Here is a 27,938-nt window from a genome sequence, read left to right on the forward strand (position 1 = left end):
TCGGGTAACATCAGATCTGCTGAAAGATGGAGGACAGATTGTGTTAGAAAAACTAGCCACTCTATTTACGAGGTGTCTCCTGACGGGAAAAGTACCAGAGTCTTGGAAGAACGCTAACATCATCTTAATACATAAGAAAGGAGATGACAAGGACTTGAAGAATTACAGGCCGATCAGCTTGCTCTCTGTAGTATACAAGCTATTTACAAAAGTGATTGCTAGCAGAGTAAAGAAAAGATTAGAATTCAATCAACCAAAGGAACAAGCAGGATTGAGAACAGGCTACTCAACAATTGACCACATTCATACTATCAATAAGGTAACAGAGAAATGCTCAGAGTATAACCAACCACTATACATAGCCTTCATAGATTATGAGAAGGCGTTTGATTGAGTAGAAATATCAGCCGTCATGCAGACACTGCGGAATCAGGGCGTAGATGAAATATATATAAACATTCTGGAAGAAATCTACAGGGGATCAACTGCTACCATAGTGCTTCATAAAGAAAGCAACAGAATACCAATAAAGAAGGGTGTAAGGCAGGGGGACACAATCTCCCCAATGCTATTCACTGCGTGCTTACAGAACGTTTTCAGAAGCCTAGAATGAAAACAGTTAGGGATAAGAGTTAATGGAGAGTACCTCAGTAACCTGCGCTTCGCCGATGACATTGCATTGCTGAGTAACTCAGGGGACGAATTGCATCTCATGATTACGGAGTCAGACAAGGAGAGCAGAAAGGTGGGTCTTGAAATTAATTTGCAGAAAACGAAAATAATGTACAACAACCTCGGAAAGGAGCAGCGCTTTGCGATAGGTAATAGTGCACTTGAAGTTGTAAAAGACTATGTCTACTTAGGGCAGGTAATAACCGCAGAGCCTAACCACGAGATTGAAGTAACTAGAAGAATAAGAATGGGGTGGAGCACATTCGGCAGGCACAAGTAGATTGCCACTGTCCCTCAAGAGGAAGGTATATAACAGCTGTATCTTGCCGGTACTTAGCTACGGAGCAGAAACCTGGAGACTCACAAAAAGGGTTCAACTTAAATTGAGGACGACGCAGCGAGCAATGGAAAGAAAAATGGCAGGTGTAACCTTAAGAGACAAGAAGAGAGCAGAGTGGATTAGGGGACAGACGGGAGTTAAGGATATTATAGCTGCAATAAAGAAGAGGAAATGGACATGGGCCGGGCATGTAGCACGTAGACAGGATAACCGCTGGTCATTAAGGGTCACCAACTGGATTCCCAGAGAAGGGAAGCGGGGTAGGGGGAGACAGAAGGTTAGGTGGGCAGATGAGATTAAGAAGTTTGCGGGTATAAATTGGCAACAGCAAGCACAGGACCGGGTTAACTGGCGGAACATGGGAGAGGCCTTTGTCCTGCAGTGGACGTAGCCAGGCTGATGATGATGATGATGATGACAGTGTGGCCGATCCCCCTTGTGGGTATAAGCCAAGACCTCCTAGGTGACAAGACAACACAAGACATCTCGCTCGTCTAAGTCCTTTTCAGGGCTTTTCGCTGCAGTTGTGGGGTGCGATGCCCCGTACGTTGCGGTAATCGATGTACAACCTCACGAGGTGACGTCCGACTTCGGTTCAACCGCGGCGATTACCTCGAGGAAGTGAGGAAACACATCCAGCGAGAGCGATGACACTGAGCTGTACCCCCGCATCTTGCGACGAGTCCTCAGACGACGTCTTTAAACTTCTCCTGCACCACAAGGCCAAGCGACGGATCGTCAATCCATCGTCGGTGTCAAATACAGCCACCGTGAAAACGGCGCTCAGTGATAGCCCCATTCCATCCTGTTCGTGCCAAAGAACGCTACCGAAAGTCTGCGTGTTCTGAACAGGCAAGCGCTTTCGCTCTATTTTGAGAACACTGCCCAACAAGATCAAAGACGTATGGTTAAGTACAAGAAGAAACATCCTGGCTGTCGATGTGCTGCTGCCGAGTGCGCTGAGCACGCTGCAATAAATAACACAACAGGGAAACATTGCAGTTAGGTCCATCATAACAGCCGATGATGTGACCACAACAGGAGTCTTTTACGATATTAACACGGAAATCCCATACGCAGACCTTCCAATACTTATAAAACCAGCGAGTCAAGACAACGTCATTGTCAGCGTTGGACGGCTTGGTGACACACGCTGTGTGAGAGTAACGTTCAAAGGTGGCTGTCTTCCCGCGTACGTGAAGGTTGGCCACTTTTGTCAGCATGTTCGACTGTTTATTCCTGAACCCGTGCAGTGTTTCAAGTGTCAGAAGATCGGCCATGTAAAGTGTGTTTGCAGGAGCTCCACAGCGTGACCCCGGTGCGCCGAACCACACGCGGAAGACAACCGTAGCGCAGCCACACTGAAGTGTCTTAACTGTCAGGGTGCTCACAAGACTTCTTTGAAAGAATGTCCGCACATAAAGAAAGAATGTTCTATTCTGAAGCAAATGATACGAGACAGCTTAACCCACAAAGAAGCTGCTGAAAAATCCCGCGAAGACGACGTCGCCATCGAAAGTCTTCACGTCGGACAGCGTGAAATTCAGGCAATACGTCGATGCATCCGGCAAGATCGCCAGCTGTAGTTTCCAGCATGGCAAACACAGACGTTAGAAAACAGCAAAGAGCAGACCAGTCTATACAGAAAAGTGGCCGCCACTTACGCGTACATAACGCGCAGAAGAGCCTCAGCAGAAACCGTCTTCTGCAGAGCAAGTTGCTGCAAAGGAGGACTTGCGGGACACATACCAGCAAGTGATAGCTATTTTGCGACCCTAATTAACGCCATTCGCTTGTTGTTAGGCAACATGCACTCAGCGTCAGCAAGAAGTGCATTGCAATTACTGGACGCTTCGAGTCCAGTACTCGCCGCGTTTGTGTATATAATGACTCACCAGCCACTGTCTTTCAGAGAAGAGGTCCAAAAGGCAGCGATTATTCAATAGAATGCCCGGGGACTGAGATCTCGTATCACCAAATTCCGTCGGTTCGTGTACACCAATAAGTTCCCTATCATTGTCATCTGTGAGCCAAATTTGCAGAACGAAATCAGACTTTCTGGTTATGAGTCATTCATGTCGTCGACAACTGCGGACAATAGCAAAGTTCTGATGTTTATTCGCCGCGACCTCACCTACATTCATCATCCGGTGTCACCCTACGACGACAATCAATATATAAGTATAACAGTGAAGAAGAGACTTGCCGTCATGGCCTACCTCTCTCCGTCAAGCCATTTCGACGATGCAAGACTACAAGGCATCCTGTCTGCAACTTCTCACCCATGCATTATAATTGGCGACTTCAACGCTCATCATACAATCTGGGGAAGTTCGAAGACCAATGTTAAATGGAGAAAGTTGGTGTCCTTCGCTTCCGACAAGGAAATTTTCTTGCTAAATGACGGCAGTCCAACGTTCCTACGTGGTTCAAGGTATAGCAGCTGCCTTGACCTGGCCTTTGTCTCACGAGGCTTCGTCAGGCATGCTGAGTGGTTTCCAGACATAGAAACGCATGGAAGTGACCACATTCCTACTTACGTCAAAATCGAAAGATTGTCCCATGCTAAGATACGTGATAGCGTTCAGAGAGTGGACTGGTTGAAATTTCAGTCTCGCATGGAAAAGCAATGTGAGGCAAACAGATTTCTCGACATAAAGGAGATCATTAAAATCACAATTTAAAAGGAAACCTCTGCTTTAAAGTATGCTCAAGGTGCTTCGCGTCTCAATAATAAGCATATGGCCATTGTTACATTTATTACAAGACATTAACTTTATATGCATAACAGTGTAATATTCAAATTGAAGTGTTAGTAAAGAACATTATAACGGCTTTCATTTTGACGATAGCACTTTCGCTCCGTCGAGAGCAAAAGTTTATGAAAAAAATGTCTATATATTGTTACTAATATATCTTTGATACTGACATGTAACGCTGTGCATCGCGCATCTTGGTAATTCGTTGATTAAAGCAACAAAAAATTATGAACAATTACGATGCTGCCTGATTCTGAGCTCAGCTTTATAGTCGTTCTGATTTCCACAATGAGTTGGGCAAATGCGCATGTTTCAAGGTGCGGCTATACGAATGTATAATTCTTGGTATTCCAGTCCACGAAAAGCGGCGAACGAGGCGTCACTATGTTCCACCACCACTGAGTCATGCGAACGCACCGTTGGACTATAGAGCGCCCCAAGTGTGTGCTTGGGTGGTCAACACACACTGTTCCTACGACTGACGCACATATTCTACCCAATCTCACAACTCAATCCACTTTCTCGTGCCCGAGCGTGAGAGATCTCTCGGACTCTCACAAGAACCACGAACACGCACGAGGCAATGCAGAAGCTAACAGGGCGCTCGACGGTTCTCGTGGTGGAAAACCATTTGTGGCAGTCTGTCTACAAACACGAAAGTGTTTTGTGCTGCGATCCACCAAGATATCGGTGATGCATTTCCGTTTCGAAAATTACGTCGGAAATGCACACAATGAGGTTTAAAAGGAAAAGTTCTATCACCAGAAGCCAAGCACTTGACCACTCGTTCAGCGACATCAGCAGCGCCAGCTCTCCATTGCACCAGGGTCACATTTCGTGAAGGTTGTAGAAACGCACCTTTTATATCTCCCACTTTCTCTCCCACAGTGCTCTAGGTCAGCGGTTAATGGATAATGACCATGGTCGCCGTGATAAGCGTCTGCAGGACGAATCGTTGCAAAGTATCCGTCGAATTTGGCATATTTTCAAAAGGAAAGTGCAATTTTTTTCAGCTATTTTAACGCTCACCTATTTCTGAAAGGACACGTTTTACTTTCGTGCTATATGGATTCCTATGACGGAGGAATCAACCATGTTTCTTTTTCGCTCTCTTTCTTCCACGTTTTCTCTGTCGATTGCGCCAACTATGATGACGCCGCTCTATAACGACCCATTCCAGTTCAAATGTTCTTTTTTTTTCTTTTACACACAAAGTGTTTTGTACCGAGCACCCGCCAAGAACACAATGACATCTCATAGACCGCGGAGGTGACGTCAGTATATTGGCGTTTAGAGTGAGGAGTGCGCTATTCAGAGCCATGAAAGACTACTATATGGATAGCCGTGTGTAACTGTCCCTACGTTTCACTTATACCGTACTACACGTACACCACCAAACCCTGCCGCCGTGGTCTAGTGGATAAGGTAGTCGGCTGCAGATCCACAGGTCGTGGGATCAAATCCTGCCTGTGGCAGCTGCATATGCAACGGAGAAAAATATGCTGTAGATTCGTGTGCTCAATTTTGAGTGCATGGTAAAGAATCCCAGGTTGTCGAAATTTTGGGAGCCCTCCCCTTCGGCGTCTCTCATAATCATATGCCAGTTTTATGTCAATCAACCCTACATATCCTCATCAACGTCCACCAGCAAAGCAAGTGGGTGTATGTGCTTTCGGAAACATTGATAACATTAAAAGGTTCTTTGAAAGCGTAGTATTCATCCCTTCTGTGAACATGTCGTGTTTAAATTAAAATATAAACGCCTTAGAGTGCAATACGCACTGTACAATGGGCGGACCATAAGCTGTCCTGGGATGGACTCAACAGTTAAATTTTCAAACTCATTTTATATATCTTAAGAATAAATTATGAACTCTTTTGAAAACTGCATGCACGCAACTAAAGAATGGCCATAGAGAAAGAAAAAAGTGAAGAGCGGGAACTTCGCGAAATCTGACCTAAGGAAGTTCTTGATGACTACGTAACAATCTGGGGCTCTCATCAAAAACCAAAGGACGCAAGAGCGTAAAACAAAAGAAAAGTTATCGTCCTTCCAACGAAATTGTTCGTTTACAAAATAATATTTATACGCCCATATTTGGCATGTTTTTATACATAAAAACAATTTAGTTTGCACACCTTGCGTGGTTATTTTTGTTAAGCTGCCCTGCCATAAACAGCTTCTACACGTGGACTAGCGCAGACGCGCGAAAATCGGCTCTCGCTCCTATAAATGTTTTCGATCGGAAACGCGTTTCATCTGCAGTGAACTTTCCCGTTACTGAACGCAGTTCTTTCAGAGTACCACGCCGATACCAAGTTTGTGCCGGCGGGTGGTATTTTGTCATTTTTCGGGACTTTTTATTCCGACGCTCAGGCAAGGTTGTTTGACGCGTCGGCCTAACTCTAGAACGGTGCACCGTGTGCTCGCTACTCCCAAATAAGTCCATGCAAGTGACGGTTGAGAGGGAGGACAACACCCTCAAAGAGTACCTAGAATCCGGGTAGACAATGGCTTTTGCGAAGCGCAAGTCACAAAGCCAGCATGGAGTCAGCGTCGATGCAAGTTCGACACAACGCGGCAACGGACGCGGCGTGTCCCGCACTCCCGCCGCCGGATTGGTCAAGAAACACCTCACCGCGGGCCCTAGGCTCCCCCACCTACCGACAGAGCATTTTGGGATCATTGTTCGCCCCAGGGGTGGGATTGGTGTCCGGAAGATCAGCCAGATTAAGGTGACCCAGGTCTCGCCATGGCTGCTCGCCTCGCTCCGACCGAGACGGAAGAGGACATCGTTTGCACCAACGTGGTTCGATACATCGTTGTCGTTAGTACGCTGAAGGATAAGAATGCCCGTGCTTATGCGAGATAAGAAGCTTTACTCGTACGGTCCATCCAATATGATGTCAACTCGATTTTCGCGGCGCCGAGTAACACATGCAAACAGATATATTGCGGGACGTCGACCTCAACTTTGACCACAACCAGCTGCGTGAATTGATCGTCCAGCCGAGGAACCCGAAATCTCTCGAAGTGAAACGCATCAAGGACGCTACTACAATCACTGTTCTGTTTGATGGACTCAAAGTGACGAATCTTGTCATGGGTGGCGCCAGCCTGCTTCGCTGTACGCTCTACAGACGCTAGACGGAATTTTGCTACGTGTGTGGCTGGGTGGGTCACCACGCCAACGTGTGCCTGGCCCCGAAGAACATAATTTGCAGGGGATGCAGCAACGCATTTCCTGAAGAAGACCACGAGTGCTTGCCCAAGTGTGCCCTCTTCGAGGGGCCTCAGCACACAGCGAACAAGGATTGCAAGCAACGCTTCCAAGAGCTCTATGTCGTCCGCCGCAGAAGGAGGCATCGGAAAAGCACCACAGAAAGCTTTGTGACGCCTGTAGCGTCCAGCTGTCAAGGACGTAATTACCTGCACCTCTTTCTATTAAAATTAAGTCGAACTAAAAATTACGTTATAACTTCAATTCACGCGAACAATTTTGAGGTACACAAAGTAGGGAATCGCTAAATCAAAACGGCAAACAATATCCATGCCATTTGGGCTGTAGAAAGTGGCCTAAATTATTAACATTCGCCATAGCCAAACGTCAGTTGCGCACAGTAATCTAAAATTCACGCCAATGAAAACAAAAGAGGAAGCGCAGGTCAGTTACTGTCACCAACCACCAGGTGCACTAGAGTCAATTGGGCAAACGGGCTGTATTGGAGTGTCCGCTCTTAACTTTTTTCTTTCTGTGTGGGACAGCTGTCAGCTTTAGAGCCCTATATACTCGCTCTACTATGGGAGAGCTATTAGCGGTCCCAGTTAAACGCCACAAAGGCTTACGGAGTTGCGGGGACACTATTCATTGGAGGTGGCGCACTCAACCCTATCGTCATTATGCTACTTTCTGCACCCCTTCAGTTGGGCGGGTCGGCTCATTCCGTTGAAATGTTGTGCACAAGTATTATTTAGTTTGAAAGCTATTGAAGTAAATCAGTGGTGCTTCGACGGAAACACATGATTTGATAGGACACTCCGTAATGTACCACGCGGGAAAAAAAAGTGCATCATTTACACACACAATTTACAAACTACGCGCTGAGGATGCTTCTGAATACAAGAAGTTTCTGGATGCATGCTCAGCCACAACAAGATTTTACAAGCATATTAAGAAATAATTAGAGACGTCTGGATCCTATTGTGCAGTGAGCAAGTTTACGCGCTGATTATTTTTCCTTAATTTTTCAAGAATCAGTTAGTTCTTTAAAAACACAATAGTTTCATCTTATGACCGTTGGGAAAATGTTGAATTTCGAAGCTGTTAAATAATCACATGCTCTGAGTTCACAACTGTGCTGCGTCATTCTGTTCAACAACATGTTTAATTGATATGAGTGCGTGTTTTAGATGCGGAAGCATCTTATACTCGCGCCTTGTAGTGCGCCGTCCGCGCCGTCCGCGCCGTCCGCACCGCTTCTCGAACATTCGACAGCTGACGCGCGCGCATGCGCCGTCGCGCCGTCGCCCACCATCTGTGCCGCGCGCGCTTCTCCTTCGAGAACATTCGACAGCTGACAGCGCATGCGCCGTCGCGCCGTCGCCATCTGTGCCGCGCGCGCGCTTCTCCTTCGAGAATATTCAACAGCTGACAGTGCATGCGCCGTCGCGCTGTATATATACTCAAGGTCGGCGCTCGCTCGCTCAGTTGCCGCTCGTCGGTTGGTTTGTACGGCGCGTCGACGTCGAAGGTCGCGGTGAAATGAATTCCAACGAATCCACAAACACAATGATCGACGTCCCTTTGACCAGCGCCGTCCTTTCGCATACGTGTGTACGTGTTCACTCATTTAACACCCCCTCCTACAACCACGTTAACCAATTTAGCCATCGACCCAAGTAAGTCGCAATTTAACACCCCATTTCACAACCACGTTAACCAATTTAGCCATCGACCCAAGTAAGTCGCACTTTAACACCCCGTTAACCAATTATATGCTCCGCATCCTCCTCAGTGTTCCCCCGAGGGAAGCTGCGGGCAATTTTTTTTCGTAAAGATGGGCGAGCTTTCGCGAGCCTGACATTTCCTCGAAAATAGTGCCAGTGCGTCCCATCTCTCTTGCAAACCTTTTATTTGTCTTTTTTTCATCATAACTGTGAATGTCGCAAACACAGAGATCTCAAATGTGCAGAAAAATATGTTTGTAGAAACGATCAACATACACCTTTCACATACACAACTTTGCGGCGGCTGCATTTTCGATGGAGGCGGAAATGTTGTAGGCCCGTGTGCTCAGATTTGGGCGCACGTTAGAGAACCACAGGTGGTCGAAATTTTCGGAGCCCTCCGCTACGGCGTCTCTCAAAATCATATGGTGGTTTTGGGACGTTGAACCCTACAAATCATCAATACATACACAACTTCTAGATGCAACACAAATTATTTGGCGTTTACATCTTTCGAATTTGTAAATTGCAACCAGGAGATGCAGCATGAATTCAAGTTGAAAACCATTCACAGTGCGACTAGCAACCTTGCAATTGTTAATGTCCTCAGCTCATTTCATAAAGAGAAAAAAATATAAGATATGAAAATTGGTTATATCTACGCCTGTACTCGGGCGTCTTGTTTGGTGATCAAGAAAAGGAGTCTCAAAATCACATCAGCTATACCGAGCCATGGTGACGAAGTTTAGTACCACAAATGTCCGGGATAGTGGAGAAGTGGTAAGCGGAGGAGGTGGAGAGTATGGCTGCCTGCTATAACGTAGCAACTTTCCAGGCTTTTCACATACTTTATATATTAAGTAGTTTTTATGTATGGGTCAAGTACCCAGAAACATGTCAATACTGTTCTTCACAATCAATACATATCTACGCTGATTCCGAAGTTTGCACTTCCTGTTTGGTGGTTCACTTACAAGACAAGGTGACCACAACATTATAAGACCATACCCGTCTGGGTAGCTTACGTGAATGGAGCGTTCTATTCACAACAGCTGGAAAAATACTGCGGAAACCACAAATCAATAACACAAGCAGTCCCAAATTTATTAGAACATCTCACACGGAGAGTTTCAAGCGCGCGTCGCATGCCGCAAGCGAAAGGTGCGTGGGCCACGTGTTCAGTACCCCTTCCCTGTTCTCGAAACAGAAAGGGGATGAGTATGAAGTTTGATGAACTGGTTGTAGAAAAAATGCAATTTTGGCTTGACCGATGTCAGTCATGATGACCCTGTTGCGGGGCAATACTTCAGAGTTGTGTTCTTGGAAAACAGTTCGCTAATGAGGCGATCCGCAATTAGCGAAAGCTTGTGTGAACCACAGAGACAATAACCACGACAAACATATTCTATGGTTCTCCACTATGTCGCCGCGGTCTCAAAGGACGCTAGCTTCCCTCCAGTTACGGAAGGCCAAAGAGTGTTTTCGAAGCCAAACCAGGCCATAGGCGGTAGAGTGTCATTATTGTCACGGGTCGTCACTATACACGCGCGTGACGACGTCTAAGAAAGGCGTCGATATGATGAAGCTTGTGTGCGCGGAAGAGCACGGGTTTCTTTAGACAAACCCGCTGAAGTTGCTTGGTTAAGGTGCGTAAAGAATTATTGTCAGAACAGAAAAACCACAATCAAGGACAGTCCACCTAACATTTTTTTTATTCTTTCCTGGTTATGTGCAAATGACACTGCGTTGGTCAACGAAAGAATAACTTGTGCCGTTAGCAGCTTCCTCTGATTTATCATTCTGTCCGACGGCAATACTCGGTATCCAAAAGTACCGCTTCACCAACTTCTTTGAGTGCAAAGTACTTATATAAGAGACCCTCTAGGTGTCTTTGATAAGCTTGATACAATACTAATAAAAACTAACCGTCAAGTAGATTAATACTTCATCTAAAGAAGCGAAGTGAGCCCTCTTATTTTCACTTCGTTCCTCCATGTTCTTGGTGTCCTTTATATGGCCGAAGCACTAAAGGGTCCCAGGTAGCTAACAAGGTCGACAGGCCCGAAGGTTAGTTTACTTACCTTGCGTCGTAGCAGACACCCACGATGGGCTCGGCCCTAACCTCGTCCGCGCTGTCCAAGGACTCGTCTCATCTGTTCGCGCGTCGTTCGTGCGAATGAGTTAACGTAGACACCAACGAAGAAACAACACGTGCACAAAACGACGCGCTTCCCGCAGCGTCGTAACGGGAGCGCGAGGAGCCGCCATTGCGCGCATTGACCCAAATACGTGTCGCGCGGATCTGCCGGCCACATCCCTCATCCCGGCGCGCATCGACGCGTTTAATTAATCGCCGACCGAACCGATCGCCGGCCGCGCCTGTGTCAGTGCAACGCGTGAGTGAGCCGTTGACTTCCGAGTCTGCGCCGCTCGTGAGAGTAGCGTGCGGTTAGATCTGCCGAAGCGGAAAGGGTATTTAAGGCTGCGGGCCCCGGAGCAGCGACCTTTCCAGTTCAGGTGACGCTGACGCGTCAAAACTTTTGTAAGTGTCACTTTTGTTATTGGCCAATGGGAATGATTTCTACATATTTTTTTTCTTTTTTGTACACGACATCGGTCAAATTTTTCAGGAGTGCACCTTTTGACCTTTGACATGTTTCAATGCCGCCGGGATTTGACAGATCGCGGTGATCAAGGCCAGACGGACGAGGATGCGCGCTGACACAACAAAAGCATTTGTCACGTGCATTTGTGTGGGAACTTTGAACGTGCATTTAGAGAACAGGAAGGACGCGTAAGTTGTTATACTACTGCCTACTGTTTCTGGTTAATATTATTCTGCTTCTATGTTAGCCAGAAAACGTACTCTTGTCTTCCTTATTATTGTTAAACCCGTAATTGATCAAAGCAGTAAATAGTTAACAGATATGGTAAACCTTCGTTGCACTTCCCTCTGCACTTGCATGTAACGATTGGATGCTACCGTGAGAGCTGAAGCGTTGGGTCATCTAACAAAAAACTCCAGAAGATAACCATCATTAACCTAATTTAAGGCGCACATTCAATGATATCGAAGTGATATTGAGTGGCTGAGGTTTCAGCGCGAAAATAACAATTACACTTGACGTTAACCGTCCCTTACAGAATGCCAAGAGCAAATTTCAATGATATAATACTCTTGCATTCACTTTCTCAAGTTTCAGCGTGAAATTCTAAAATACAACACTAGTGTTCACAATGTCTTTGCCTTCTATAACACTAATTCTATTGATTGCCAAATTAGCCGCAACGAAGCTGTCAAATCATAGCTGATAGGTCCAAGGTGAATGGTGCTTCTATAATACCCCTTGAGAGTTGCAGACGCGTGTAGCCTTTTTTCACTGAGCGACAAAAATGATTTCGCACATTTGTGACGAAATGCGTGTTTCTCGAGCACCCAGAGCGATATCAGCGAAATTATAATTAATTTGGCATGACTAGATGTGCAGTACCTCAATGACTATTTACCTTCTGAGACATTTGCGCCTTTTGTTTATCTATATATATCGGGTGTTCAAAGTTAGGCTATATCGTTTTAGTAAAATTCAGCACTTGGAGTAGCCTGAAAACCACCTTTGGAGATAGCTTATGCATTCAAGGGGCCACAAAGTGAGACAATAATATTGACTGTCACAGCCGCAATTAACTAAAATTCAATATTCAACCTTTCAGTGAATCCGGGAAGCGGGCATATTACACTGAAAAATTGGAGGCAGTTGCGCTTCTACGCAGTACCACGTTGAAGAACTTTTCTAGAATGTATGCACTCGGAGATGTTCCATGGCAAATTTTAATTCTGCAGTGCCTGATTACGCATGCAAGGCGGTGAAGATTGGCACAATGCTCCTCCCCGATGTGACGAACACTCATTACATTGCTATCGCGAGGCCGTAGTAAAAGGGCAACCGTTGTCATGTTTGCCTTGCCTTCGACCCGTTATTGCACTAAATGACGCACTTAACTGCTGCGGCCCATCGGGGAGGAGCTTCGCCCTAGTTCTCCCTGTGTTTCGTGCGTAGTCATGCAAAGCAGAAATAAATTTTGCCATTGGATATCTTGGATCATCGACATGGTAGGAGAATTCTTTCAAGTTTTACTGCGTAGAAGTGTCACTGCCTCCAACTTTTCAATACGAATATGCCCGGCCGTTGCGGTCACTGAAAAGGTAATCATGAAGCCTTAGTTATTTGATCCACTGAACGCTATATTTATTGTCTTGCTTTGTGTCCCCCTTGTAGATACAAGTTATCTGCAAAGGTTGTTTTGATGCTGCTCTCGGACCTCCATTTTAAGCAAAATCATATGAAAACCTAACTTTGAACACCTTATATTTTTGTTCCATTCACCGAGCACGTGCACCAGCGCTAAAGAGAAAAGTACCAGAAGTTTCCCATAGCACTAGAAAAGAGGCTACTTGTTCCCACCATAGTTGTCGTTATTGCGTATTGATACAATGACCATGTATGTGTTATTATTAATACAAATGTGTTTTACCGTGTACAACACACATTCATGGAACTGGGGGAGCAGGGGATTTATTGGCCAGTGTTTTTAATACAGAATACAGAAAGCGAGAAACATTTTTTTTGTTAACACAATTACCCTAGTGCGTGTGAAGGATTTAATTGTGCTTTATTGCCTGCACGCTCACAGCAGTGTTGCACTAGGTTGAAGCTGTATAATCCAAAGTTTTCTAGATAGATTTCAAAATTTATCACTACACATTTTTTCTCAGTTGGTTGAGTAATCTTGCCTAAAAATAAGTTAACTGCAAAGCAAAAATGAAATAGCTTACACAGTCCGCTACGTTCATTGGCGGCATTACTACTGAGTGTGTTGTTATATTTTAAACTATATCGTGCGATATCATAGAATAGATAGCATTACTCCTTCGATCACTCCTATATATAGGGGACTACGTTTCTCTTTTCAAAGTGCCACATGCATGTATCCAGGCTGCAATGCTAGGCATCAAATAACTATCATTGCATCGTAATTGGGGTGATGGTAACGGTTAACTATATTATCCGGTCACCAATTAAACCTACAACTAAGACAGTAAGCCACTCTGGAAACAGTGTTTAGGAGAAAATGCACTTTAATAATACTTGCGAAGATGGCAGATCTCACGCGGATGGTTCCGCCGACGTTTTGACGTCCTTGGGTTTGCAGAAGTCTTCGAGCGTTCCTGCGGCGTCGCGTCGCCGGTACTCTTCGATCCAGCGCACAAAGCGGGACACCCGCGTCGCTCGCATGGGCGTTTTCGTGTCACCGCACACTCGCGGGCCGCCCGAGATGACGCCTTCCAAGAACCACGTGCCGTTCTTGTCTCGACGTACCAGGGGCCCTCCGCTGTCACCCTACAACGTTCAAACGTGATGTGAGATTACAGACGTTGAAAAATATTTGATAAATATGACGGCCACTTGTCCGCCGGGCATGCAGTGAACAGCATGCACGAATGATTCGTGTATGTGGCTTCTCAACGCGTCTATAGCTATAAGATGCAGAGCCAACTTCAGTTTAAATATGTATGCAGTCACACGAAGCTTGGAGAAAGCTATATGGTCTTATTTCGCCTTTATACAAAAACTGGGAAACTGGCCTTTTACACAAACTAAATGGGAATGTCGAAAAACCGGGAGAATTCTGTCAGGAGCATTTAAAGGTGCAAAAGCACGACTCTTGATGCTTACATATTGACGTTTTCCACGCAGTTTTATATCAGAGTGTCATGCCCCATTAATCTAAGAGGACCAATGACTCTTAGATCCTGGGTTAATCTTACGTGGCATGTGGAGCCCATGACGTGCTCAGTGCAGATTAAGGTGTCGAGCAGCTTGACCGTGAGTCTCTTCTGGCACTCTTCGGTGCTCAATGTCCGTGTCTCTAGCTGGCGCAGAACGTCGGCCAGGTCCCCATCCTCGTCTCCTGCAGGCACCATGCACGGTTAAGTAGATTAAGCTTACTAACACGCTGCACGTGCCAATGCTATATTTTTTTCATTCCTGTGAGATCATTACAAAGAAAATAATTGATAAATTACATGCACAATACAACTACTTCCGCAAAGTCTCCTTAAAGGATTTCTGCAGCAACTCAACGGGCTACCACCATTCGTCTATAATAAACGATTATACTGCTTCAATAATCGACTTCCTCAAAAAAATATTTTAGAATCAGTCAAATAATACCGCCATTCTGACAAGCTTCAAGCACCTCTGCCCTCTCTTTTTCCACATTCAAAACTCCTCTATTTCTTTCGCCAGCGTATAGATAGAATATCGGTCTTTCTGTACTGGTTTACATCCCTGACTTTCTTCGCCCTCTAGTTCTTTTCCTTACGCCGCATCAATGAGCCCGTTGGAATCTATATGTATTCGGGAAGGGGGAAGGTGGTACGAGATGAGGGCAAGAATCTACGTTCATTTGTCTGCACGCTTCATGCCTTTAACCACTTTATTTTTTTCCTTCGAACGCGTGGCTTCGCGAGAGAGCGTGGGAACATCGCGGCATCCCGCGGTTGCCTTGGTACCATGCAGTGCAGCTCACGGCACTCAAATCAGCCGATAGCCTCTGACTTTGGGCTGATGGCGCAGTCGTTTTGAATTATGGGATCATTATTTGAGAAGAGTGAGTGATTTTTGGCTGAATTTGTAATCTTGAGGCTGCCTGCTCAGTTATATTGCTTGGTTCACGTGTTCTCCGGATCATTGACTACGGATCGGCAGCGTTTTTCAAGACCATGCTGATAAAGTGTTTGAGAATCCTTTAATAATTGCATGTACAAGGTAACAAAATTGTGTCGTGTTTATGGAACCTTCTTCAGTAGGAGTATCGAAACGTTGTAACGCCGTATTTGTGATGCCTAACTAAGAATTAACTTTGCACGTGAGACATCAACTACATTGTCGCTTAGTCAGCTTTGCTATTTTTCTGACGACTCTGTAAATAGGTAAAGCATGTACATTTGCCATGAAGCATGCCGTTCTGTACAACGCATAACGTTTTCATGACTGTATGTCAAGGAGGTTTAAAAAAATTCAAGGAGGTTAAACCTCCTTGCTGTGTACTCACGGTCAATTTTGCCCCAGCCTGTAGCGTACAACTCGGTGTTTTCGGGCAAGGTGTCATTTAGGGAGTATTCTGGCAGGCAGACTGGCTGGATAAACTCGTTCAAGGAAACGTCCTTTTCGAGCTTGATAATGGCGATGTCGTTCTGCGCAGAAAAGCCAAGTGGATGCTCTTGATTTTGGAAGGCACGGCTTTCTGAGCTGGCAATGGGGAGCATACTGTGGGTCAACCCTAAAGCAGGCCCGACGAGCCAACAGGCCAGCAAGGCTCTACAAGAGGTCAACCCCGGGATTCACCCCGGACTCCCGTATAAAAATAAAGTTTTATCCTCTGCGCCATACATATTATACGTTGACACTCGGCGATCATGCTCCTAATTTTAGTGACTTAACTCAACGGTGGTGAAAAGCCCCCGGCATCCGTCCTAGACAAAACATGTTCACTTTAAAATATTATTTTCACATTCATTTCGGCACTTACGTATCTACTTTTCCGCGTCCTCTAGCGTTTATACAAGAAAGTAACTGACCATTAAAAGACGCATTCTGAAGTGCAGTGATAGTAGTATTGTTTTGTGGCCCATTCAACGAAATCACATTGTCATGTGTCTCAGCTAAATGCTTCGTCTCAGCTACAAGGGAATAGTGAGTACTCAAGTGTGTAGATAAAAACGGAATACCTACTACGATATATCTCGAATAACGAAAGATCATTCATTAAGATGCAAATGACTGGAACACGGCATCAGTACCCGCAAATTTTTGACATATGCATTAATCATCCGGTAAATGTTTGTCCAGAACTAAAAATAATTTGCTCCTTACCTTCTTTATTATTTTACGTTATTAGGCTAACCATTGATGTAATTACTAATACGTATAGCTGACTCCCGTTTCAGGGACACTGTCTTCATCTATGTCTATTTACCAGAGTGTTTTTTTATTTACTACCCTTAAACATCAGCAAATTAGCATACAGCCTCAAAGGCATTGCCTGTCTATTCTTTAGCAGCTAGAAACTGTCCGCGTTTAATTTTCATGCACTCCAACCACCCGCGACTATTACGCTCAATGTAAGAATCACATGGAAGTAGCCGATTTGTCGGAAAACAGGAGCACGCAACTGGTCAGTTTACATGAAACATCCAAGTAGGAGTGCGACCGCTCAGCAAAACTCCGACAGTGTGGACACCTTGAAATGTCAATATCAATATCAATATCACAATGTCAATATCGAGCGTGACACGAAGAAGTTAAAAGAGAACAAACACGTGAGAAGGAGGGTCATCCAAAGCACCAATCTGGCACAAGCTTTCAAGGTCAGAAGTTCGGAAGCACACAGGATGTTTTTTTTATTTTTGTAGAGAAATTATATTTTCAAACAACTAGGAAAAAACGGTGAAGCGAGCTACGAGCCAGGTGAAGTTGAGATCTTATAGGCGGTTAGGTGGTTTTCTACATTGCTAATAAAGAGCAACAGACCATCTACTTAGAGATAGCGCTGCAGCCGAGCATGCCATGACAAAATTCAGTTCGAATAAAGATGTTGAACCATTCCCAATTGTATATCTACATAAAATGAGTGAGGAAGAAATCGTTCAAAAAAGAAGGAAAAAAAGAGATATGGGGTGCGACCTTACTGGCGACTTCTACTGGTAATGCACTCCCGCACCAGAGCAGGATAGGTCACCCTGGTGCAGTACCTGGCCACAACCTCCCATGAACACAGCAATTAACCCTTGGCCCTCAGTCCCCAGCAGCTGCGAAGCAACTGTACAAGGCGGCAGTCAGACCTTGACGCGGCGGACGGTGCTAAGAATCCCTGGGTACAGACAGGCCACCATTGGAATCTGAACATGGCTACCTTCAACACTAGAACGCTATATAGTGAGGCTAGTCTAGCTGTGCTATTCAAGGAATTAGAGGGTGTTAAATGGGATGTAATAGGACTAAGCGAAGTTAGGAGGACAAGTGAGGCTTATACACTGCTGAAGAATGGACACGTCCTATGCTTCAGTGGATTAATTGAAAGAAGAAAACAAGGAGTGGGGTTTCTCATACAGAAGAATATCGCTGGCAACATAGAAGAATGCTACAGCATTAGTGAGAGGGTGCAAGTATCATAATTAAGTTTAACAAAAGGTATAAATTGAAGGTGGTACAGGCCTATGCGCCTATACATCGAGCCATGATGATCACTTTGTTCATGATGATCGCTTTTAGAAGATGTAGAGTCAGCCATTAATAAAGTAAAGACACAGTACACTATCCTTATGGGCGGCTTTAATGCCAAAGTTGGCAAGAAACAGGCCGGAGACCGTGCAGTGGGGGAAATTGGCATTAGCTCTAGAAATGCCAGAGGGGAGTTATAAGTAGAGTTTGCAGAACCCAATAATTTACAGATTATGAACACCGTCTTCAGAAAACGGGCTAGCCGTAAGTGGACGTTGCGAAGTCCTAATGACGAAACTAAAGATGAAATTGACTTCATTCCGTGTGCACACTGAGACATTGTACAGGATGTAGAAGTAGTTGGCAAGATTAGATGCAGTGAAAATAGAATGGTAAGAACTCGTATACACCTAGATTTAAAAAAAAAGCAAGGACAAAAACTGATACGCAAGAAGCCAACTATTGAACTTGTGGTGATAAGAAAACTACAGGAAGTCAAACTTTTGCTTCAGAATTGATTTCATGCACTAAATGAGATAACCGGTGTTAGCGTTGATGCAATGAACAATAATATCACCAGTACCATCAAAGAGTGGGCAATTGAAGCTGGAGGTTCATTCACTAGACGGGAAACTTGAAAACTATCTCAGGAGACAAAACAATTTTCATAAAGGGACGACAAACTAATAAAGCCTCAAATTCAACCGACAAATAGAGCTAATGGAGCTTTCGAAGTTAACCAATAGGCGTAAAGTAGCCGACATTAGGAGTTTAACATAGAAAGAATTCAGCAGGATGTAAAAAGCGGCAGAAGCCTAAAAGCTGTGAAGGCAGACTTGTGCGTAGATAAAAATCAGATGTATGCATTGAGAAACAAGGAAAGCAATGTCACAAGCAATATGGATGGGATAGTGAAGATGGCGGAGGAGTTCTACAGAGAGCTTTACAGAAGTCAAAAGAACCAGGATGGCATTGGGAGAAACTATAACAATCCAAGAGAATTCGACATCCTACCAGCAACAACAGGAAAAGTAAGGAAAGCCCTAGAAGAAATCCAAAGAGGCGAAACCGCTGGTGAGGGTAAAGTAACAACGGACCTCCTGAAAGATAGAGAAATTGTGTCGGAAAAATAAACCACCTTACATACAAAGTGTCTCTTGACGGGGGGGGATACCAAAATCTTGGAAGAATGCCAACATCATCTTAATCCATAAGAAAGGAGACGTCAAGGACTTCAAAAATTACAGGCCGATCAGCTTACTCTCCGTTCTCTACGAACTATTTAAAAAATAATAGCTAATAGAACTAAGACGATATTGGAGTGCAATCAGCCAAAGGACCAAGCAGGATTTCATACCGGCTGCTCCTTAATAGACCATATTCCTACCATCAATCAGGTAATAGATAAATGCGATGAATAGAACCAACTCCTATACGTAGCTTTTATAGATTACGAGAAGGCGTTTGACTTAGTCGAGACATCAGCAGTAATGCAGGCACAACTGAATCAAGGCATCGAAGAACCCTACATCAACATACTGGAAGAAATCTACAGGGGATCCACAGCCACCATAGTTCTTCATAAAGAAAGCAAAAGAATTCCAATAATGAAAGGTGTAAGGCAGGCAGACACGATCTTTCCAATGCTATTAACCACGTGTTTACAAGAGGCTTTCAGGACCCTATATTTGGAAGAGTTAGGGATACGAGTTAGTGGAGAGTATCTCAGTAACCTATGATTCGCTAATGACGTTGCCTTGATGAGTAACTGAGGAGACAAATTACAGTTCATGATTACTGAACTGGACACGGAAAGCAGAACAGGAGGTCTGCAAATTAATATGCTCAAAACTAAAGTAATGTGCAACAATCTCAGCAGAAAAGAGCACCTGTTGATACGTGGAGAGGCGCTGGAAGTTGTTAAGGAATATGTCTACTTAGAAGAGGCAATAACCTCAAAGTGTAACCACGAGATTGGAGTAACTAGAAGAATAAAAATGGAGCGGAGCACTTTTGACAAGCACTCTCAAATCATGACTGGCAGATCACCACTATCCCTCAAGATGAAGGTATATAACTGTTGCATCTTACCATTACTTACCTACGGAGCAGAAACCTGGAGGCTTACAAAGAGGGTTGAGCTTAAAATTGAGAACGACGCAGCGAGGGATGGAATAGAAAATGATAAGTGTAACTTTAAGAGACAAGGAGAGAGCAAAGTGGGTCAGGGAACAAACCGGAGTTAAGGAAATCATAGTTGAAATCAAGAAAAAGAAATTGACATGGGCCGGACACGTAGCGCGTAGGCGGGATAACCGGTGGTCGTTAAGGGTAACTGACCGGATTCTCAGGGAAGGCAAACGCACGAAGGTGAGACAGAAAGTTGGCAGATGAGATTAAGAGGTTTGCGTGTATAAAGTGGCAGCAGCAAGCACATGACCAAGTTGATTGGTGGAACATTGAAGAGGCCTTTGTCCTGCAGTGGGCGTAGTCAGGCTGATGATGATGACGATGAAACGTTTGCATCTTCAAACAAGCGCCACCGCTTTTGGGGCGGTAAAAGAAAAGCAGTCTGTACGTCAACAAATAAAGCTGACATGGCGACTTCTACACACAAGAAAAATTGTGCGCAGGTTCAGCTGACATAACGTCACAAAGGCAGACAAAGCAGTTGAACTGGTGGCGTCAGTTGTAATCCGGTCATAGTCGAACATTTTATAACGAATTGGCGAGATTCCCAGGAGTTCGAGCGTAGTTTTCAGCGAGCCCATTTTTTTCATACCCCTATATTCGATACCGGCACAGCTTCATCTGTGTTGTCCATCCCTCTACCCAATTGGACCCTCTCCACGTCACTACCTTTCCCCTACCTGGCCGAAGTCACTACTATAGGGTTCCCTCTCACCAACTTAGCTTTACACATGCCTTGTTTGTTTGTCAATTGCTTGTTTGTTTGTTTGTTAATACGGTTAAACCTGGAAGGGTCATTACATGAATCTATTAACAGTCAGATACAGTTCCGTGAGAAACATGCACACGATATAAATGTCAAGCTGATTTCAATACCACTGCTTGCTTCAGAGATATGCAAAGAGTAAAAAAAAGAGAAAAAAAAACACAAAAGCACAAATGCACTTGTCGTGAACCCAGCGGGAAATCAATAATTGTTGGTTGAAAATGTTGAAAGGCTCGTTATAGGCAAAGTTATGAAGCTCGTTGAAGAATGCAGTAATGGAAGAAAAGAAAACCAGTGAATCCGGCAGTAAGTTCTATTCATTATTTGGACGTGAAATATAGCTATACCTAAAGAAATCGTGCCAATGGACGTTCAACAATCATACTATTCCGGTGTCTGAAACATGGTTTCGGTGGTAACGGCAAAAAAAAACAGGCCCAGTAATCTTAAGATTTGTTCGCTCTCACAGCTGGGCTAGAAGGTGAGGGCGACGGATCTCAAGAAATTTTACTCGGTCTTAAACAGCTCCGCCGTTAAAATCCAGCAGTCACGAATCTTTCATCTCAAGCATATGTTTCACCATACTATGTGGCCACTAATAATGTGCATGAAAGATAGTGAAAAGATGTCATGACCATCCCGCCCTAAAACAGCAGTCTGCTTAAGGCCGAGAATGGCAATAAACGTGCACGCTTACACATTCCTTACCAAACATCAAAACAAATTTGTGTTTACTTCAGCTGCACTAAGCACCTACTTTCACAGAGTGGAATGAACTGAAGTCTTTTATCCACTGCTTACTTAAAGCGAATAGTTGTAGTTCTTTGTCTCTCATCGGGATGGCGTAAGCTTCAGCCATGAAGACTTGCCAGCAGGGGCACAGGCATAAATATTTTTATTTTCAGGAACATTAAGCCACCATTTACTTTTTATGCCCATGCGTGTGTTTTTAAGGGAAAGTGAATATATGGACACAAAATTGCAATTATTTCGCGAAATGTTTACACCCTGCCTATACCTACGCCAATACCTTCTAGGTGTCTCTGTCGAAATAAGCCTTAAACTTCAACGTGACTAACAATTCGCACTCACCACAACAACAACATCGCTTAAGTAACTCGGAACTGCTTACACAAGCACTTCCTATTTCGCATTCAGCGTGCAACATCATCAGCATGTTCATGCGACCACGACAACGAGGATATCTATCACCAGCTGCTCGACTGTCCGAAACACGACTCACACAGACGGCGACTCGAACAGGAACTGCATACGCTTGATCCCGAGTGAACATTTGGTTGAATAAAATAATACTCCAATAGCCATCTAAAATGAATCGTAAAAGTAATGAAATTGCTGCATGCAATGTCTTCTCGAAAAAAGAAATGTTTGTTACCACTATACTGCACGAAATATAGTTTGAAGTGAGCGGCGGCTACGTTTTTGTTCTGCCCATATGAGAACTTGTGTACCCACCTATGTAGGACTCTATATGTACATATGCTATTTTGTTTTGTTAATTCTTCATTTTCAACAATCAAGAAAAAAAGTTTTACCCGTCGCCAAGTAGCGGTGACAACAACTCCTTTCTTTATGTCCTATTCAAATAAAAACAGAATATAGCTTGCACTGGGGTAAAATGCGCGATTACGACAACACCCTAAGAGAGGCACGGATAAATACGCGTACCACAGTCTGCCTACCAGTGTCTTGGCACCAATACGTCGAGTTATGCATCCTCACAGAACGTCAGTTACAAAGCACTTGAGTAGCTGCGTACAAATTTCGCGCCCCATGCTGGGATGCGTTAGTGTGCACTTACGTATGTCTTGTACGAAGCCCTGTGCTCACAGATGTGCCCTATAGCAAACACCTCTTCTGTTGTGTCGGTGGTTTCCCTTTGGTGAGATCCCAGGTGAATACGAATCAGTGGATGGACCACTGATGGGAAGTACCTGTGATGCAGAAACAGAGAGAGCTTGTCTTTAGTTATTTCTTCACTTCTCGAGTCACCGCGTACGTTTCTGCATTCGTTACGTTCTTTATGGCGGTGCATGTGGAAAGCTTGACAACGTACTGGTATCACCGGGACTGGAATGCCCGAAAAATTGAAACTCGAGTGCGCAAGAAAATTATATTGACACTTATTTAGCAACCTATGAAACTTGTTGAGCCGACTCGGTAATGCCGTAATGATACAAACATGGTTGCAATGTTCGAAGAGTTCCCGAAATTCGGTGGTTGAAGGACAGGCAATAAGACAACGACAAGCACATCACACGGCGGAGGAGACCTTACAACAAAGTATTTGAGAGTGTTTCAACCATAGGTATCTAATGCTCGGTGTGGCAACGTTCATAAAGGTCGATGAATCTACGACTGATGTTTAATATTTTGGTAACGAATATGCCCTGGATATTTCAAAATATGCATGCTTCAAGAATCCCACCTACATGAATTTCTGGAACTGAATACGGATCAAGTATACGTAGCCTTCATATGAAAAAAAAAAACAAACATTGAAGGCACTCAGGGGCATCATCTGCTCTTCCGTTAGAGAGCTCATTTTTTTTTATTACAGGGTCATAGTGACATGCATTTGTATAACACGGCTCACGTAGGTCAGTGCGTTGGGTTCTCTCTTAGCCTACGCTATATGATAGCATAAGTACGGGATCCAGGGAACTTCTATTTAAATATTTTGATTCCTTAAGGGCAGCACACTAAACATGGGAAGTACACAATACTCGGGCATGATTCTATTACTGTAATTAGGTGCAATGAAGGCAATGTTGCAATTCTTAATCTTTTTTTGCATACTGGCTGACGCACTAAAGTTTTTTTTTCAATGATAGTCTTTAAACTTGGAAACCATTCATTCTATACTTTTTATTGTGAATTTTTCATGTTTTATTTCATTTCTTACGGTTTCTTGACACTAGATCTTTTTTTTTGCTTAGGTCGGTCACATATCGTACATCAGGTTATCCCAATTGGATGAAAATGAATGGGCTCGAAGAAAGGCAGATCTATCAAATTTCTCATAAACGTAAACATGTGGATTTCTCGTTAGCCTTTTTTTTACACATTATTTCGACTAAATTCAGTAAAACCACCTCAAAATAAACCCATTAGGCACTGGCTAGTAACCCAACGTCACTAACTTGCTGTGTGCATACTACTCAAGAAGGTCTGTTCCATCAGTGAGCGTACCAAATTTCTTACAGTTTGTTCTTTCCCGGTGTTACCGATGGCTAAGTAAAAGCAAATTTAGTTTTTAGTGAATACTGCTTTGTACTGATTTCATTGCAGCAATGACGCATTCACGCTAAATAAGGCACAGTGTTTTATGTAGACTACGCGGCACACGCACTTTATAAGGCAAGAGTTGTGCAGCTCTGGCACTGAACAAGCTAGCCGAGATGACTGGTCACTCACTGTGCTGCCTCCGCAACATCGGCAGATCTGCGCATGGTTAATGTTGCAGCTCGCGCTATTTCGGTGAGAAAAGCAGTGCAATATCTTTTGCTCAGTCGTGTTTGCTCAATGGCAACGCTTGTGTCATTCTACCTCAGAAGCAGCGAACGTTTTCATACTTCAGAATAATAAAATGATAATATGCGGCGTTTTAGGTCCCATAACCACATAAAGGCTATGAGAGACGCCGTATCGGAGGGCTCAGCAAATTTTAACCATCTGGTGTTCCTTAACGTGTACTTACATCGCACAGTATATGGGCCTCCATCATTTTGCCTGCATCGAAAATGTGACCGCCACGGCCTGGATTGAACTAGCGACTTCTCGGTCAGCAGTCGAGCGCCCTTGCCACTGAGGCGTACATACTTCGAAATAAAATGCCTAGCTTCGTGGTTGCACGTTCTAAACATAAAAATGCGTAGCTCCATTATTTCTGCCCCTCCTCCTTGCTCTTCATACCATTTCGACACTTTACTGCGGAGTTTAACTTCGCTGTAACCTACAAGTTTGTCACAGTAATAATATTATTGTGCCCATATTTCATCTCGCTGTAACTTCTGAATGTCTAAGAACGGCCAAGCGTTCACTTTTTTTTCATCAAAAAATAGTGACGTTTTTTTAATGTGTTCTAGTGTTTTTTCTTTATTTTACAGGCAAGGTGAAGCGAATAATAAGGATGTCGCATAACCAGAATTTTATCCACCCCTTGTCTAACAATACGGCCAATCAGACGAACCAGTTTCGCGCTTTTCAACATCGCAACGAATGTGTTTATATGTACGCGAACACAGTTCGTCGAAACGTTCTCGCAGTTCAGTTTTGACTCTTTAAAGGGGAGGTGGAGTAACATTGACGTCATTGAAGAGGTGACTCGGAGCATACTGCAGCCAATAAGAACTAAATTCCTTTCTTACTGCCTGGCCGCAGCGTCCAGTTTTGCACATCGCAGGTAGCCCCACAAAGAGGGGCGCGAGCTTTTTCAGCAACCTATACACCAGCCTACATTGTTGCGCACTGTGGCATTGCATCGATGCATACCGCGTGGTGGCGGCGGCACAGTGTGGACAACTTCTCCCCAGTCACTTTAGCTCTGCGAAATACACAAGTTATGTTGCGCAGAACGGCTGACGACACGAGCAAAGCCTGTCGCGCACCCTTTTATTTCCCTGTTTGGTAGTGAAATGCGTAAGCGTCCACAGGGTTCTCTTTCAAGAGAGGAAGGATGCCAAGGTTTATCGCAGTGCCTCCGCTCTCTATTGTGTGTCAATGGGTGGGACTCACGGCGTGCCCCCCTCTTGAGTGAGGAAACGCTACACAGTAGCATTTAATGCCCCAAACAGGAGCCGCGTCATGACGGCTCCGGATAATTTGACCATCTAGGGTTTTTTAACGGGCACGGACAACGCAGTAGACGGGCCTCTACCTATTGAATTCCATTGAAATGCGACCGCCCCGATCGGGATCAAACCCGCAAACTATGAAATTGATATTGCATGCAGAATTGCGACTGCCCTCTACTGAAAAATTTAGAACCTTGTTTATGCAAATTATGTTCATTGAATACCCGTAAGCCTCACTATCATGCATCTTGCATTCTTTCCTGACAGCACAACGCACGTACAAAGCGAACTTCATTGACCTCCGGAGACCTTGTCTTTAAGAAATTCTGCTAAGCATAATTTTGATTAACATGTATAAGCCACATCATCATATTGCAGCAGCGGTGGTTTAAAAAGATAACCGCGCTATGTGTTTTTGATAAAATGCGGTACTTGTGACTTCACAAGAGATGATAATTGGAATACATCTTTCTGAATCTGCTATGTAATGTGAGTACTTCGCTTTCAAATTTGAATCCACCTTTCTGAATTTCTTTGAATGTATATGCCTTACGTTACATCCTACGCTGTCTGACAAAAATAAAAAAAACAAAAAAAGAGCTTCAAGGGCATATATTCGAGCACAACATCGTCGTTAATAACCGTGTTAGCCTGAATTATTGATGAAGTAGGACACCACTATCAGAATATAATAGAGGGCAGTCTTTTATGCCTTCCCATCCGGAGAATGCATTTCTTATCGACACGTTACGTCCATGATAAGGGTCACATATAGGCCATTTATCTAAAAGCGTATACGGGTGCCTATCGCACAATTGTCAAAGGCTGCTTCTGTGCAACATAAGCATAGCATCTTATACCCGACAGTGAAGCGTTTTTATTGAGAAATCTCTATTGAGGAAACATTTACACCCAAAAATTCTTGCAAAGCCTAGTTTAAAGAAATGCCACGAAGAAACTGCAGTTTTTGCGGTAGCAGTAACTGACCCTTCTGAAACGCAAGAAGTGCCACTGTATAAGGCAGAAAATAGAATGGGATGACACTGTTGACTCAACGTAAGTCTTCCAACCACAATTTGCTTGAGTACACATTATGAATAATAAGTTTCGCTGATCTGGACTGGTTATATGGGTCTTCTCGGTGTTCATTTGTAATAACTATACAAGCGAAAATTATATACAACTAATTTTATTTAATTTCAGTGGTTTAGGTTTTCCGGGATAAACTTATGGTGAATAAAAAATTGCCGTGCAGCACGAGGGACTCTAAATTCTCCAATTGCGAATGCACACTGAATTACGATCCCTAAATTATTTCCGAACTGGTGGTTCCGGCAGCGAAAAAATGCCTGATGGCTAAACTGCTACAAGTGAGAGTTTATGCACATGACCCCCACAAAAATGCAAAGAAAAAGAAATGAGATAAGTATTGGCACATTTTCGCGATTAGTTAAGAACGATTTTAACAAAACGAATGAAGAACACAATCTTACATGCAAAGCGGCACCACAAAATAAGAAAACGTGCAAGCGCACGAATGCTTTAGTCTGTCATGTTCATATATTAAGGTTTCTTGTACGACTTCGCTTAGAGACGCAAATCAGTAATACTGCTTTCGGAAGCTTACCGCACGCAGTGCGAGGCAGTGATAACGTGGCGCCTGTCAATCAAAGCGCCTGCGCAGAAGTGGCGTTCGAGGGGCAGGTTGTGGTGCAGCAGAAAGCCGGCCTGCCAGGGCCAGCTTCCAGGAGCCGCTTCGTTGCCGCCTAGGATCCTGTCTTCGCCTTGCAGCAGAGGATCGATGGACGGCCGACCACACTGTTCGAGGGTAGGTGCAGCCCGAACTTCCCCAAGAGCCCAGAGTGTCGCCGCTAGGCTAACGACGGCGCGAAAGCGCACAGTCATGCTAGCAGCGATCGAGCCCAATGCTTCTACAGACGGGAACTTCGCGGAGCACTTATAGACTATTCGAATACAGCACGCGTGGGTATAGGCTGGGGGGAAATATAGCGACGAGGTTGCAGGGTGCGAGGCCGGCTGCTCGAAAACTACAATGTGTGTCTTCTTTCATCGGCCGACGCAACGAAGCAGTAATGCGAATCCTTATCGGGCCCGCCACTGATTAGCCATAGAAAATGCATGTCGAGCAGAAGGTTGCACTT

The 27,938-nt window shown here is 44.4% G+C and overlaps 1 protein-coding gene across 1 annotated transcript; it reads right to left on the reverse strand.

Moving 5' to 3' along the window:
• Positions 1–13,838: 13,838 nt before the first annotated feature.
• Positions 13,839–27,878, reverse strand: LOC119170481 (chymotrypsinogen A-like). The gene is made up of 5 exons (XM_075888521.1): positions 27,404–27,878; positions 22,782–22,914; positions 15,836–15,977; positions 14,547–14,689; positions 13,839–14,118 (listed from the first exon to the last, which is right to left on the reverse strand). The coding sequence occupies exons 1-5, from the start codon at positions 27,679–27,681 to the stop codon at positions 13,885–13,887; spliced, it is 930 nt and encodes a 309-aa protein (XP_075744636.1). The 5' UTR covers positions 27,682–27,878; the 3' UTR covers positions 13,839–13,884.
• Between the last annotated feature and the right edge of the window lie 60 nt (positions 27,879–27,938).

Source organism: Rhipicephalus microplus, chromosome 3 (genome assembly GCF_043290135.1).
Source record: "Rhipicephalus microplus isolate Deutch F79 chromosome 3, USDA_Rmic, whole genome shotgun sequence".
Classification (NCBI taxonomy): domain Eukaryota; kingdom Metazoa; phylum Arthropoda; class Arachnida; order Ixodida; family Ixodidae; genus Rhipicephalus; species Rhipicephalus microplus.

Excerpts from the sequence above, each read along its gene's own strand:
- LOC119170481 (XM_075888521.1), bottom strand. The coding sequence starts at position 27,681 with ATGACTGTGCGCTTTCGCGCCGTCGTTAGCCTAGCGGCGACACTCTGG. Across the intron at positions 14,690-15,835 it reads AGGCTGGGGCAAAATTGACC|GAGACGAGGATGGGGACCTG; the intron begins GTGAGTACACAG and ends TGGTGCCTGCAG. Across the intron at positions 14,119-14,546 it reads TCATGGGCTCCACATGCCAC|GGTGACAGCGGAGGGCCCCT; the intron begins GTAAGATTAACC and ends TGAACGTTGTAG.